We start from the raw sequence: 15822 nt of genomic DNA on the forward strand, positions 1-15822 counted from the left end.
GTGTCTCAGCATACCAGCCTGTGAGGACTGAAGTTTGAGACCCTAACCTATTTGATTAACTTCCCAAAAAACTTAAAAACCTTTTCATTTGCTTTCTCACTGTCATAAGACTTCCATGGCTGTACAACAGTTGGTCAGTGGTCATCACAGACTATCAGCATTCTCTCTCCTACAGGTCCACATGTGTTTTTACTGACATTTAACAGGGGATTCCACATCAAACTAATGCAAGAATAGAAATGATAATGGGAAACAAAAGGCGGAAGAACTGTCGGCTCGTCTTTTACCAACAGTGAGAAGAGTTTGGATTTCAGCAGTGCAGCCTGGCAGTAGGGACAAGTGGAGAGCCACTAAACTTATAATGGTCTGGCAAGAAATACCCTGGATGTCATCATTTTACCAGGAAAAACAAGATAGTTAAGTAATGTCACTGGGTTCAAAGAACAGGCTTAGGTTTCAGTAGGTAACAATCTCAAACCTGAGGAGTAAAAGTTTCACATTTTTATCTATTTTAGTTTTTATTGTCAAATTTGGAAAATCAGTTCAGTTTTGTTCCTCGTCCTTTCCATCAAGTTTGGGCAAAAAAATAAAAATAAAATAAAAATTAAGTATTTATCAGGCAGATGTATCTCTGTATACATTTCAGTTTTCCAAAAATGTTTTTAAAGTATTTATTCTGAATTTGCGTATTTTTGCATTCACATTTAATATTTACAATACCAACTCTTTCATTCCAATATCTTTTTTCTTTTTGTTATTGTTTTATTTTTAATTACTTTTTATGTTTTTGGGGTTTTTTGGACTGGTATTTCTCTTGGCTGCTGCAACAAAGCAAGCTTCAAACACAGATGGACAAATAGAGGGATATTTAATTGGATTCTGGAGTATCCCTCAGGGTACGAGGTGACATTTGTAGTGGATAATGCAACCTTTCTCAATTATTTTTATTTCTGCTAAAGTGATCATCAAGAAAGTATATTAACTTTAAACAGACACAAATGGTTTCTGTTTTACATATTGGTGTGTCACTGCACCATCCGTTGTGCTCCAGAAAAGAGATGGAGAGAAACAAAGTTAGTTAACTTTGTATGTACAAAGTGACATTTTGATGCAACTTTCACAGATTAAGAACTTAAAAGAAAACAGACATCAACAACTATATATTTTGTTGTTGCAACTGATATAAAAAATATGACTTTGCCTCAGAAGTAAGCTTTATTTTTCTAATTGTCTTTCTTACAGATCCCAAAACATTCCTCAGGTCAGTAGGAATTGATACATGATCAATAGTAAACATTTCATAGTGTGTACGAAAAGACCAAAAGTCTTTTCTTACAGGAAGGGAATAAATGTAACATTATTGTCCCCTGAGACATCTAAAGCTAAGAAGTAAGGCCTCCTATCACCTCACTATAAGTGAGATGATAGGAGGCCCAATAAAAGGAGGTTTAAAAATTGTAAATGGCCACAGCGTCTGAAGTGAGAAAGCAAACATGACTTTGAACTGGGTTAAAAGGTGAAGAGAATCATCACCCAAAAGCTCCTTAAAGGAAAAAAAAACACATTCTTCTGCTAGCTATTTTGAAATATATTTGATAATATTTTAAATCAACTGTGCTCAACTAATGTGAGGTAAAATGAAGGATTACTAAGTCCTGTTTAAGTAGAGTGAATCATAAGTTAAGGGGGAAAAAAACCTAACAACTCTGTTCAGGCTGCTGCATGAACAGTACTGTACTTAAAAATACTTGTAGAGTAAAATTAACTGCAGCTTCTTGATTCTTTTTAGTTGCATCCTCAGTAATGGGATTACAGGTGCCTTAGTGTTTATCAGTAGGAAGGAGGAAAGAAAAGGATCTTTTCACAGCTGGAGCAGATGAAGGAGGTCGGTTCACTCCCTCCACCAACTCCAGCAGTCAGCTTTTTAAAAGCAATTAGTAAATAAATGCTGCAAGCAGTCTCGTCACTGGTGTTAGGCTCGGGATAATCAACGGAAACGGACCGGAAACACATAACAGAGCAGATACCGTAGGTTCAAATTAGTGCAGGTAAGGCAAGTGCAAGGAACAGAAAATAAACTGTAATAGAGGATACTTACAGTGACCTCATAGCACTCGGACCCTTGCAGACAATGTGGCGATTTAATCGCTCCTTATCAGCTTTTAAAGAATGTGTGACACTAATGTTTGGCGAAAACAAACAAGGAGGCCGTTTCCTACCTCTGACGTAAAGATTAGCTGGGGCAGAATAGCGAGTCCCATCGTTGTTCGTTGCCACACATTCGTACTTTCCCTGGTCCGGTTCCTCGCTGTGCTCTATCTGCAGGGCTCCTAGTTGGAATAACAAACCAGGGTAACAAAAGGCATGTGGTCAACTTGGTTCATAAACAAAATTATTTATGTTCTGCATTCTCCTGTCATGTCGGAGGTTAGCTTGCTTCAGCGACATTAAGTTTTAGACATGATCTGCTAATCAAGTAAAATGGGGACTTCTATGCATGTGGACAGCTGCAAATTACAATCATGCAAAACATTGTAATAAAATTGTTTATTTCTATTATCAGAGTTAAAGTAGTAAACCAACAAAAGAGTAAAAAATAAATAAATAAAAACGGAAAAGAAAGTAACTCACAAAAGCAAGGTATACCCTATCACATTTAAAAGCTAAAATTTATCATTTTGATCTTTTTCTAAGTAAAAAAAAAATGGTATATTGTGTAAAAAAAAACACGCTCATCTCAGTGCCAATTAGGCATGGGTTGGTTTCTGGTGTCAAGGTTTTGTTTTTGTTTTTTGTGGTTTTTTAAGGTTACAGCTGTTGCTGCACACTGGGAGTCAGCTGGCTAAAAGAAGACTACAATACATTCCTCTTTCATCCAAACCATTCATGTCTTAGCCTTATGCAACTTTAAACCTCATTCAGCGGTATGCTTTGGGTCAAATGTTCTTTGGAATGCCCATTTGTACCCAACCTTTCATTTCCTGACTGATATATTGAGATGTTGCTTCAATATTTTTGACAAAATGTGATTTTCTTATAATGTCATATACTTTGTGAGGATCATTAGTCCCTCTTGGTGTAAAATCACACCACAACATGAAGCTGCTGCCAGCATACTTCTGTAGAGATAAGAGCAGAGAAGCTGGCCTATGTCTGAAAACAGTAGACATGGCCCCAGAGGACACTAGTGTCAGGGCCAAGTAAAGACGGAGGATCAATGTCATGAATTCTGTTCAACTGGGAATGACAAGAGAAAAGAACAAGTTGCAAAAGTCTGACTTACATTGCTGGCATTTAGCAAATTGAAATAATTTTGGCACATCTATCTGGCCTTGGACACTGAAAAATTTTATGATTTAAAGCCACACAGTGATACAGATGGTTGTGTGTTGTTATCCAGTGAATGTAAATATCTGATTTCGACTGTATGCAAAACATAATAAAAACAGTTTTAAAACTACATTTGGTATGCTAAAACTGACCAATTTGTTGGCTAATATTGGCTTATTCTGCTTTTGTTAAGTGTTGTCAATATATTACGGTAATTGTGTATATTTTCTTAAATCTGAATATGAAATTCTTATTACTGCAATAATAGGAATAACTTCTGCATTTTTTGCTTTGTGTTTACATCTAAATACCTTGATAACAAGAAACCTTGGTATTTAACTCAAGGTTACCTTGAGAGCCTCATACCGACCCATGCCTAGCGCCAAAGACAACAAAAATACAAACTGCCGATTTTTACTTTGAATAGGAGGGGAAACCCATCAATATACAACATGTTACTGGACTGGTCAGTATGGGGATGAGTGATACTGCTTCAGGGAAACATGGATCGAACAAAAGAGGTTTACAGTATAAGAAAGCAGCGCAACAAGGGAGGACAATTTAAAAAAACAAAACAAAAAGAAAATTTAGGTATGATTTTTTTAGCATATTCAATCACAGATCAGTTGTAATATTCAGCCTATGGGATGATTTGGACTTCACCTGGGTGAAGTATCTTTGGAAAAAGTAGAAAAAAGAAAAAAAAAATGGCAGCATGTGCAAAAATTTTGTGCTGCTCAGATTAGCTGGAAAAAAATGTTTATTGAATCATTAATTCAGTCAGAACCAACATATAACCCTCTAGCAAAAGGTTTGACATGCAAATCTTAGCAAGAAATGTATGTCGACACAACTTACAACCTTCTGACAACCCTTAGCTGAAAAATAAAATGCAATTGTATTAGAAGACAAAATTCAAAATGCGGCCAGAGCCAACAAGAAAGTACAACCATCCACTGCTTTAGCCACAAAAAGACACCCATAAAAATCCACCAATGGGATCAGCAGTGTGGTGTCACATGACTCAAAGAAAAATGGCTTTATGCATCAACAACTCTCCCGCTCCATCTCACACGGCAAAAATGAGCCAATCAGGTCCTCGTCACACTCTACAGTTTGCCTTTTCCCCAAACCCTGAAGAAAAAAAATAAAAAAGTCAAAAAAGATAAAAAAAAACAAAAAAACAAGAAAAGTAAGAAAAATAGGTGAAAGAGGAAGGTGGGAAAAAAGCACCGTAGAAACTTTATCAAAAAAGTGGTTGTTTGGGCTTTTTTGTAGAGGTACAGGAGAGGAAAGCAAACAGAAGAAATGGGAAAAAAAATAGTTTGCAAAGATAGAAAGAAGTCTTTGGGAGAGGTGGTGTTAGGTCTTCCACAGCATCTGCGCATGTCGGGCTTTTTGTGCTGAACAAGAAACAGCTAAGGGGGGAAAATGCTTGGTTGTTTTAGTTGGACAAAAAAGAGGGACACATGATTGGCTATGGCCAAAAAGGAAAAAAAAAACAACAAAAACCCAAAAATGAGCATTAAAATATAGTTTTGAAAAAAAAAAAAAAAAAAAAAAACAGAATTGTCATTGTATATGCTTATTAGAGCCAGGGCAAGCATATCACAACTGAGCTAAAAGAACAAGAAAGAAACAAGAACACAAAGGAGTAAATAAGGCATAGACACAATGATGAAATACAATTTTAGTCAACGAAAACCAGGACAAATAAGGAGGATGGATCCATATGAATGAAATGGCATTTGGTCTTTGTAAACAGGACAAAAATGGGTGCGTACGGATGGCTTGACAGCAAGAATGAATTTGTATTATTTTCATTCTTTGAACGTCAGTTCAGCACTCTTACCTCTTATTGGCGTACCACCTGGGTGGATAATATGAATGCAAATAAGATTGGAAAGAAGAAGCATTAGTACGAGTAGATAGAGGTTGGGGGCTTTGGAAGAAGAATCAAATTAGACTCAACAGGGTACGTAAATAAAGGTACTACAGGAAAGAGAGAGGAGAGAAAAGAAGAGAGAACTTTTCTTTTTGTACTCTACTGGCAGAGAAAAGACAAGATTCATCATAGAAAAATCATAAAGTCAGAAGATCTTGTGAAACACGTGGGGGAAGTGGTGCCATTTTATTTTATTTTTTCAAAGTGGCTTCTGAAGACCATCTACTGAGGGGGGAAAGACTTTTCAAGACTTTGTGCATGAGACTGAAAGCGGGCAGACCTCAGGGTTTGAGCTAGAGGCAAAGCTGGCCGCCTCCCTAAAAGCTCTTGGGGACATTTTCCTACTTCAGGTGCTGGTGTTAAAACATTAAAGTAGTGGATAAGTGAGTGAGGAACAAACATGTGAGAATTGATTATTATTCAGGTCAGTATGCGACAATACTTACAGTACTATGAAAAAATAATTACCCTCTTTCAGATTTCTTCGGTTTTTTACTTAATTTTGTCACATTAAAATGTTTCAGATCTCAAACAAATTTTAATATCTGACAATTACTGCTGAGTAAATACAACAAGTAGCTTTGAAGTAATTATTTAATTTCTCTGGGAATCTGACTGTATGAAATTTATTTGCAGTGGAATAAAAGTACGCTGTTTTAATTCAGTCTTCTAGAACATTTTCAAGTACAAAAAACTTCTCAATGCACTCTGAGTGATTTTGGTTAGACAAAATCTACCCAAAATAATAACTTTCTTTTTTCCCAGGTGGATAACAGTTCTCACTGTTTTTCGATTAAAAACCAATAAAATCTATTCAGCAACTTCTACTACCTCAAGTTACCAGAGATGCTCTATTTAGGTTATTTACAGATTCTACAAATTGTCATAGTCAAGAAAAAGCAGAATCGAAAGGGAAAGTTCTTGATTTATTTGGTTGAAAAAGAAGCCAAGACCAGTTCTTAAGAGACTGAGACCAACATTAAGACTAAGACGAACCCTCCAAAGCCAACACAGTATGTTTAGAGTTCAAATAGTATTTCAGGACACTGTTTCTTTGGGGAGGAAGGCACCACAAAATGCAAGAATTAATGGGACAATAGTTTCTCAACCAACATTTCTTGCTGGTATCAAGCAAATAATTGCCATAATTAACCAACATTTAAGTTATTACATGCAGCCACACATTGATACATAGGCTATGAACTGAATTCATCAGCTTGCCTTGCACAATAGTTGTATAGAAAGTTATAAAGACTTATCATATCTGTTTCTTCAGAGACCAAAGACAAGGGGAAAAAAGCAGGAGATCAGTTTTGAACCCACCATGCCTGGTTCCTACCTTCATCTACAGTCTGAATAGTAGCCAAAAGAATGAGATCATAGATACAAGCAGCTGAAATGAATTTTAAGGGCACTTATTTAAAGATCAGAGGTTCTCTTGGAAGGGCCCAAGTGGCTGTTTGTCCCACGACCCAACCCCAGAAAGAGCTGATATTGTCTGATATTACACATTGTGTGAAGATCTGAAACATTTAAAAGCAACCAAAAGAAAAAAAAAAGAAAAAAATCAAGAACAGAAGAGATTTGTAAGGGGCAAATACTCTCTCACAACACAGTAGCCTGAAGCTTGATGGTTAAAATCTCAAGATAAGGTGGTATCACAGCTGGCAGTGGTATTAATAGCAGTAAGACAGTTACACATTGTGAGGGTAAGGGGCGTGTGCGTGTATGTGTTTGTGTGTGTTTTCTAACCCTGACACTCTAAGCTATCTGTTAGTAAAATGCATGCCATGCATTTTAATAGTTGTTGGAACATGGAAATTAGTGGGGGTGATGTGTGCTTTGGAGCTAAGCACTTACCAAAGGATTCTGTAGAATTTAAAAATATAGAGAGAAGAAAGACAGCATAAGAATTATGATTATACTCCTTAAGTACGTTTAGTTAACAAGGTTTGGTTAATGCTTTAGCAAACTGCACGTGAATAAAAGTCGCACGTTAGAAGTTAAGGTTAATCTGACACAGTTTTACTGAAACAAAAAATAAAATAAAAAAACAAGTCAGGTTAACACGATGAGTTAACAAAAGGAAAGCTGTGAAATCTGTGAAGACAGGTGGTCAAACAGACAAGACGTCCAATTTAAGAAATTATGCTCTCGGGTTATCAGCTGGACAGAACTGGTTAAAGGTTAGAATAATTTTTCTATTGATATATTTAATGAAAACAAAACTGGCATTTACACATTAAAGCAGGGACTACAGTGCCTTGCAAAAGTATTCACTCCACTTCAGCTTCCTCACATTTAGTCTTGTTACAAGCAGTACCAACTGGCATTTTAAAGTGACAGACCAAGAGAAAGTAGCGCATAATGATGAAGAAGAATGAAATAATTAAATACTTTTTTTTAATTTTCACTAATAACATCCAAAAAGACGTGCTTCTTTACGTCTACAAATGTTATGAAGTATGTTTCTAAATGTTTTATTGTTTCTTTTATGAAAAATAAAAGATCTGCTCTATCATCCAGATAGACTGACTTTTAAAGGACAACTTTCAAATCTTGCCACAGATTTTCAACAGGATTTTGTTAGGACTTTGGTTAGGGCATTCAAAGAAATGAATATCATTTCCTCTAAACCACTTTATTGAAGCTCTGGCTATATGTTTAGAGTGATTATCTCATGAAATGGGTTAATGGTGAAGTCTTTTGCCTTGTCCATTATCCATTATTAACAGTTAAACCCTGGTATTTACAAGGTTAGAAACCATAGTCTTATGTAAATACTTGAAACTCCGACATAACCGTTATAAATGCCAATTAAAATTTTTCAAGCATCAAATATATCTTTAGATGCAACGATACCCACAGGGGACATAGCTCCAATGAAGAAGCCTACGTCTACAGTCTTCCTTGTCTTTACTTTTAGGTGCACATACCATCAGCACCTAAAAAAATAAAATGTGCTCCTGGATCGGCTGCTTTGCAAATCCCAGCCAGTCCCAAGCTGCATTTTTTTGAATACTTTAGATATGCCTTTTTAAAAAATAATCTGGGAATAAGTGGATTTTCCAAACATGTGGAATCACGTTCCACAGAAAAAATCTGCAAATACTAAATTGTAAATAAGTGGGGGATCCACCATTTGTACATTTACCTTCCTTTCTTTCTTTATGGCAATTTTATTTATTTCCCCTGAATAAAAAATGCTTCTACGCTAGGCTATGTTTGGTGGGAGAGGTGTGCTCAAGTTTGTTATTTTATGTTGGTCTATCAAATAAAATACAATCAAAATGGACACGTTTGCAGTTTTAAGGCGAAAAACATGAAATTAAACATTTTTGATTTTTTTCTTTTGCATGGCACTGTATAAAGTCAGAATGAAGGGAAAAAGGGAAAGCTTTATGAAGTTTTACGCACTACTGTGGCTGATTAGTTTCAAGAAATAAACTTATTCTCATTGAATCTGAAATGCTCTTAAAGCAAACATCTATTGCAGGACACATATGTTAGGATAATTAAATTGCTCCTCTGCATGTTTTCCTATTCTAAAAGCGTGTGCATTAATTTGTGGGCTCTGAATGTGGCCGAATGTTCACTGAAAGGTGTAAGTAATGGGCATAATGGTTCTAAGAAATACTGCACCAATGCAGTGGAGAGTAAAACCAAGATGAAAGAGCAAAAAATTGAAGAAAAAAAAAAGAAAAAAGAGGATAATTGTTTATTAAAAAGTCACAGCAGTGAGCAATGTGGGCAGAGGTTAGGACGAAAGCCAGCAAACACAGAAAGGAAACAATCCCAACAGCTCATGACAACACTGGAAGACAAAGGGAGACGCACATAAGACAGACAACAGGGATGTACAGCAAGTAGAGGACAGGAAATAGTCGAAACAATGCCATTACCTATAAAACGAAAAGCCAAATGAGAAGTTAAATCATGGGCAGGAAGAAGAGGGGATGAAAGAGCAGAGGATATAATGTGGGAGCAGTTCAGATAGAAAGTGAAAAAAAAGAAAAAAAGAAAAAAGAAAGGAGTCTCCCTGTTTGGTAATCGAGTTTTCAGCAGAGGAAACCTACCTGATCTGAGCTGCTTAATGCGCCCGTTGTTGTTGGTGGTGTTGACAGGGAGGAAGTCTTTGAACCAGGTGATGTCTGGGTCGGGGTTGCCGCTGGCGGCACAGAGCATGGTGGCGGTGCGCGTTCGCTCCACCACCTTTAACTGTGGGCCCATGTCTATGGTGGGGAAGCCAGCGGGGAGCTGGTCCTCTGCAAAACAAGTTGGAGACAGTTTGGCAAGATGTCAGAGGCAGTGAGATGGTGGTCTTAAAGAGACCATGACCTGGTGGAGTAGAAATTAGACCAGGCTGTAGAGACTGTAGAAAATTAGTCAATTTAAATACATAGAACAAAGGGTTTTCTTACACTGCTAATTCTCTGTGTAAAATTGTGTCATTTTCCTTATAAAATGGTGACAGGTGAATAAAACGATTTAATTAGCCGTGTTTTAAAAAGGGTTATCCAGTACATAGAGGCACCGATCTGACAGCGAGATGCTCTAGAAATTAGTCTTAAGGCTCTGGACCTGTTCTTGAATTCTTAATTAGTTCCCCACTGAAACATTAAAATACCCTCTGCTTCATGGCAGACAGAGCACAGATGCAGGAGGGAGACAACTCATCAAAGCCAGGGTCAAGAGAGGCGCACATGCTTCTTTCAGCCAGCTGACCAGCAGTGACCAGCAACAGATGTGGCTGATTACTCTATGCTCTGAACATCCGGAGAAAATTCTTATTAAAATGAACCCCAGGCTCTGGGAATGGTGTAAATTTTAAAGCACTTGGTATAACTTGATACCAATAACAGAACCCTCTATATTAATGCACAAAACAAACTTCTAGTATAAAACTTAGCATGTCAAACAGACAACCAAATCACACAGATTTGCATGTGAATTGCTGTGCGGTATAGGCTGCTGGTATTTATTTATGCAAGCTGTATCTGGGAATACTGTTTAAACAAGCTTTTTGCAGACATGCACAGGCCTAAATAAAGTAACTGATAAATTTTGCATTGCTTCTGGTGTCTCGATGGACCGATAATACTGTAGTTGGAAGGGATGACTTCAGACTTCCCTCAAGCTTATGATGGGCAACAGCTGCTAGTAAAAAGCTTTTTATGCATGCTTGTAAATTAAATCTGCCTTATTTGCGGGACGGCGCATCAATGGTCATTTAAAAATTTAACACATAAGTTATTTACATGCATTTAAAAGCAGCAGAAAATGTTAATCTTCATGGATGTTATGCGACTCAAGCAACCAGGGTGTTATTAAACCTATCAGCTAAGTGTGGGCAAAATGCAGGCATTTCCAAAATGTCAAACTCTTTTTGTAGCGGCGGCATGCTGAAGAAGAAGGGACCCTGACACAAATCCATTCAGGTGAGGTGGAGCTTTGATGTTCTTTGATGATGGCAGGTGGCTGCGCTGTGTTGTCTAAACTGTCTTGTTCCTGTCCGTGTCTCAATTTTCAGCCTGAACAGGGCCAGGGGAACGTCTCGCTGCGGGTTGAGATGTGAAATATGATAAACTCACAGGGTCCATTTGCTCCAAACATGTTTTTTTTTTTTTTTAACAAAGCCTGCAGCAGCTTTATTTGATGCCATTCATTTGATGAAGTATGTTTGGGTTGTAGCAAACAACAATCTCTGAAATGCTGCACGTTTTAATATTCTATGCGCCATAATATCCCAATTTGCAAAACTCCTGCCTCTCTGCAGTGACAGCCAAGAGTTAAACTCCCAAACAAGACCTGCTTATTCTGACTGCCAACAAGGCTTATGCACACCTTTAAGTCTTCCTTTACCCGCTGTGATGCGGCTAATTAATATCTTTCCTTGCTTTCGTAAACGACACTGTTTGTTTTTGAAAATCGGTCCTTCATTAAATTTTCATGAGGCGTCATCATGAAAATGAAACCCGCTTTGAGGTGCCATGTACCGCATGCAGCAAAACGACAAACGTGGCCGTCATCCAACACTGCCTTTGGCTGTCTGGCATGGAAAACCACTTCTGTGGATAAATCTTCTCAGAAATAAGACCGCATTGCAAACAAGTGACTTCATACTGAACTGCAAAACTTTCCCGACACAACTCTGTGCGTCCTTGCCTGAACTGGTGTGAAACTGAAACAGTGTTTCAGACATTTCAGAAAGTAAAACTCATGTTATATAGATTAATTGCCCAAGGTGGAAAATTTAAAGCCTTTACAAGAGTGATAAACTGCAAAAGGTCAAGAAGCTCGTACAAGTCTTTACAGAAAACTGTTCAGAGTGATGCAGTCAAACACATTTGTAGAAAGTTGAGTGGAAGGAAAAAGTGTGGTATGAAGAGGTCAACCAGAAATAAAGAGAACACCACCACTGACGGCATTGATAAGGAAAATCCATTCAGCCTGAGGTTGGAGTCAACACATCGAAAGCCACTCCGCACATCCTGAACTAGAGACGTTAGAAGCATCTTATAATTCACAGAACTTATAATTCGGTCATCTCTGAAAGTACTTCGTAGGTGTCATTAAAAAGTCAGGTTTTTTTTTACTTCTATTCATCCAAAGACAGATATTTAGCTAATCCAGTTCTCTGATACACTTGCTTCTCTCACCCACATAGAAAAAACAGAGAATATGGGTGATGTGTCTTACCCACCAGGGTAAGTATCATATATTTTTTTTTTGTTAATTTAAGTGTTTTTTTTTTAACAAAAAAATAATTTCTCACCAAGACAGTTTTGGTGGGACTGATGTGATCTTTTTTTGCAAACAAAATTGGATTTGGAAAATTTGAAAAATACAACCAATCACGTCAACTAACAGTTCCGGATTTAACGCTATATTGTAAATATTATTTTTTAGTTTTGAAGAAATGTGGACTGTATTTAACTATATCTAGTTCAAAATGGTCAGATTGAATCCAAACCAAATCATTTATAGGAATACAAAGGCCAACATAAAGCACAAAATACAGCAATAGTAAAACTATTCACTAAAAAATAGTAAAAGTATCTCCATCGTGCTTTGTTCAAGGCATCTTTTATGACAAGACCTAAAGCAAGAAATTGCTTTAAAAACTATGAAACAAGATCTCACAACTTTTTCAATGGTCAACTGAAGTAGTTAAAAATATGAAAATAATAATTCAAGAAGACTGTGCTGAGTATTTCACTTATTTTGTACTCTAAATGAGAATGATGTGGGTATAACAGTAAACAGAAAAGATGAGGTGTGGTTCAGCACAATCTTTAGTTATGCTCAAAATGTTCTTCCTTTGAGTTTCTATGTCTCTCCAATGTGAACATTACTGAAACTCCTGGGTGGGTATTCAAATTTTAGCATCTTTATGGGAAACTCTTCAGTCTGCCTGGAGAAAGAAAATGTTGGAGCTCTGCAGGTAGAGCAGGTAGAGCAGACGCTCCATAAACTGTGGCTAAAGTCCCGGGTTTGACGATTGGACCCGGGCCATTTACTTCATGCATGCCCCCATTCTCTCTTCACTCCCTTTCTTGTCTGAATATTACTCAATAAAAACCACTAGAGGCTCAAACAGTAAAATAAAATAAAGACAACAACAAAAAATCTAGAAAAGGAAAAAATAGTCAAGTCAGTCAGTGCAGAAAAGTGCTCAGACAAGTTTAGGGTTATGGTTGGCTGGAGTTGGTCCATCACAGATCTAACATCTGTCTTTTACTTATGTACCAACTCCTGCAGTTGACTTTTTCTGATCATGTTTATTGTTACTTAACTGTGTTAAAAAACTGTTTTTGCCATCAATTTGACCACAATGTCATGGAAGAACAGTTGTATCTCAATGGGACATTCTTGGCTAAATAAAGGTTTTATGATTATTACTATAACAGAGACACTCGAAAAACAGACAATCTTCAAACAGCCGTGCAATTCGGGCTAATTTAGCATCTCCAATGAATCTAACATGCATGATTTTGGCCTGTAGGAGAAAAGTGGAGTACCAAGAGATAGTTATTGCTGCCAACATATGAGAGGGCAGTCAGAACCACCATCCCCCGTTCTGGGGTTTCAGGTACTAAAGTTTAAATTAGGTATTTTAACTTACAGTTTAAAAAAGATTTCTGGTCACTAGGAGCTTGTTTTGAAATACTCAAAGGCTGGGTCAAGATATCAGTGTTGTTAACTTAAGGGACAAGTTTAGTCTCAGGAATAACTTAAGTCACAGTAAGAGAGTAACCATCAAAAAGTAATTTTATTTCAAAGTACTTTTTTTTTAAAGACTTTCAGTTGGTCAATGACTAAAAAGAATTGTAAAATGCCATATTGTTTTAGAAACTATAATGCTATAAGATACTGAAGAGGGAAAAAGGAATTAATTGGAGGTAGTTTCTGTCACTGCAGCCTGCTCAAGGTCAAAGACACAATTAGTGGATTTCTACAGCAAGTCCAAAGTATACCTGATCAAACACAATAGCCAAAAGCCAGGCTACAAGCATGGATGCTTGTTGAATACAGTAATTGGATGTGACAATCCATGCGAAACTAAATACAGCTGCTGTAAAAATCGCAATGCATTCAGAAACAAAGTGCTTGGGAGATCTTGATTTCGCTGTCCTTTAAAAATGTCTAACACTGTAGCATGTTTTGCTTCTGAACAAAAGTAACTAGAAAACAGTGAGTGACTTAAAGATTGTTTTGGCAATTTTTTTTTTTTTTTAGCAAAGATTCTGGATTTATATCCAACTTGTTTGATAACAAGATATGTTATCAAACCCAACTCATCCTACATGAAACTGGTCTGCAGATTCCTAGCAGGAAGCTAATATGACTCCAGGCATTGCATTTAAAATTAATGGACTGTTTCAACACTTTCTGGCCTTTTGAATGCATTGCCATTTAGCCCAGTAGTACATTTTACTGCTGCTTTGCAAGCTCTTATTCATTGAAAAAGGCCACAAAGTCGTAACATCAGCAGTTTGGTATCTGAAAACTTTTTTTTTTCTTGCAGATTGTGTGATTTAGATAAAATAAACAAGTGTTTTGATGTTCTCAAGCTGCTCCGATCCACATTTATTTCGCTGTGAAACGAATTACCACTGTGACAATAAATAAAGGGCAGGGAAATTGAATACATCTTTCTCCGTTATTAACAAGTCTCCTCAACAGTGCTGCGGCAGTATTGTCCTTAGAAAGCCGGAGATTTAAATTAAATCAGATTAATCGCAGTTTAATCACAGTTGCTGTGTTTTTTTTGTGGAAAAGTTGGGCTATTGACAAAGCATTAAAAGTAAAGATTGAGATAATTAATCAAGCCGGAGCCAAGTGGCTGGAGTTTTTTCCCATGTGTCATGTTTGACTTTTTAGTAACAATTGTAGGACCATTATCAGCCTAAATACATTTTTCACAGAGGACCAGATTTAACAGTACCACAACATAAGCTCTGAACTGCTTTGTCCAAGTGAAAAACCCCCTAAATAAAAACAACAAATAAAATGTTTTAGGTTTGCGTTGAGATGACTTGCCAAGAGGTTGCATACCTGACAACATGCGTGGTCTGTAAAAGTTAAATACATGCAGTCTGTGTTCCCTTATTTACCACAAATCAAATTTTCTGGAATTTTAAACCATTAAATATGAAGCCATATGTCTAAAAAAAAAAGACAGAACTGGTTATAATTAGCCAAGGCTGGACTACCAGATGTTTTGACTGGACACTTTCCCACAAGTTGAAATATGTAAAATTATGAGGAACTTGCAAACCAGAGCAACAGTCATTTTGACCTTTGATTGGTTGTAACCGGATATCTTCATCCCCATCATAATGAAAAGTCTTACTTATAATAATTGTTTGGGGGGGTTTCTGGTTCACTGTTGCTGAGGAGAGGAATGTTTGGGTTTACAATCTGCTACTTCACTGCACATTTTTGGACAAGTAGAAGATGGCGAAGGAACGGCTGGATAGAGGGTGTAAAATTGGGATGAATCTCATTTATTTCCAATCTCATTAAAAAATTCTTAATTGTTTTAAACATCACTTTGAATCATCATGTGCTAGAAATGTGTGTTTAATGGCTTCTAGGTTATTTTATAGTTGCACAAAATCTATTTAAAGGGCACCAAAAGTCCTCTATGGGAGTACAACTTCAGTTAATAGACCAAATGCAATATAACTGGAGCACAAAGCCACCATATGCAATATATGAAAGTCATACCTGAAAGGTGAGATTAATACAAAAAAAAGGAGAAAAAAGTTCTAACTTATTTCCCTCGCTTATCCTATTCTGCCTCGCTGAAAGCTGCTATCTCAAGGACATTCACTAAGACAAGGGCAATTTCTGCTTTACAGACCCATACTATATATTCAACAATGGATCTACACACTAAATGAGATGGAAGGCAAAGAAATGCTGAAGTCACCTTTTAAAGAAGTGCTGAGCACTGGTGCTTGATATAAAAAGACCCCCAATGACAATTTGCACACATTAGCCACTGCCAGGCTATCAGGCCATATGAGTGTGTAGTGCCA

The 15822-nt window shown here is 37.0% G+C and overlaps 1 protein-coding gene across 24 annotated transcripts in view; it reads right to left on the minus strand.

Moving 5' to 3' along the window:
- LOC129373213 (receptor-type tyrosine-protein phosphatase delta) overlaps positions 1 to 15822 on the minus strand; it is a 414675-nt gene that overhangs the window by 51012 nt on the left and 347841 nt on the right. For 10 of the 24 annotated variants that reach the window (XM_055051024.1, XM_055051021.1, XM_055051022.1 and 7 more), the window contains 2 exons: positions 9352 to 9540; positions 2220 to 2330 (listed from right to left, as the gene is read on the minus strand). In XM_055051024.1, coding sequence (XP_054906999.1) covers positions 2220 to 2330; positions 9352 to 9540 — 300 coding nt within the window. Of the gene's footprint in view, positions 1 to 2219; positions 2331 to 5182; positions 5201 to 7135; positions 7145 to 9351; positions 9541 to 15822 lie in introns of all 24 variants that reach the window. The other 14 variants (XM_055051001.1, XM_055051000.1, XM_055051009.1 and 11 more) reach the window with 2 other exon arrangements.

The sequence above is a fragment of the Poeciliopsis prolifica genome, unplaced genomic scaffold (assembly GCF_027474105.1).
Source record: "Poeciliopsis prolifica strain line A6 unplaced genomic scaffold, Auburn_PproV2 SCAFFOLD032, whole genome shotgun sequence".
NCBI lineage: Eukaryota > Metazoa > Chordata > Actinopteri > Cyprinodontiformes > Poeciliidae > Poeciliopsis > Poeciliopsis prolifica.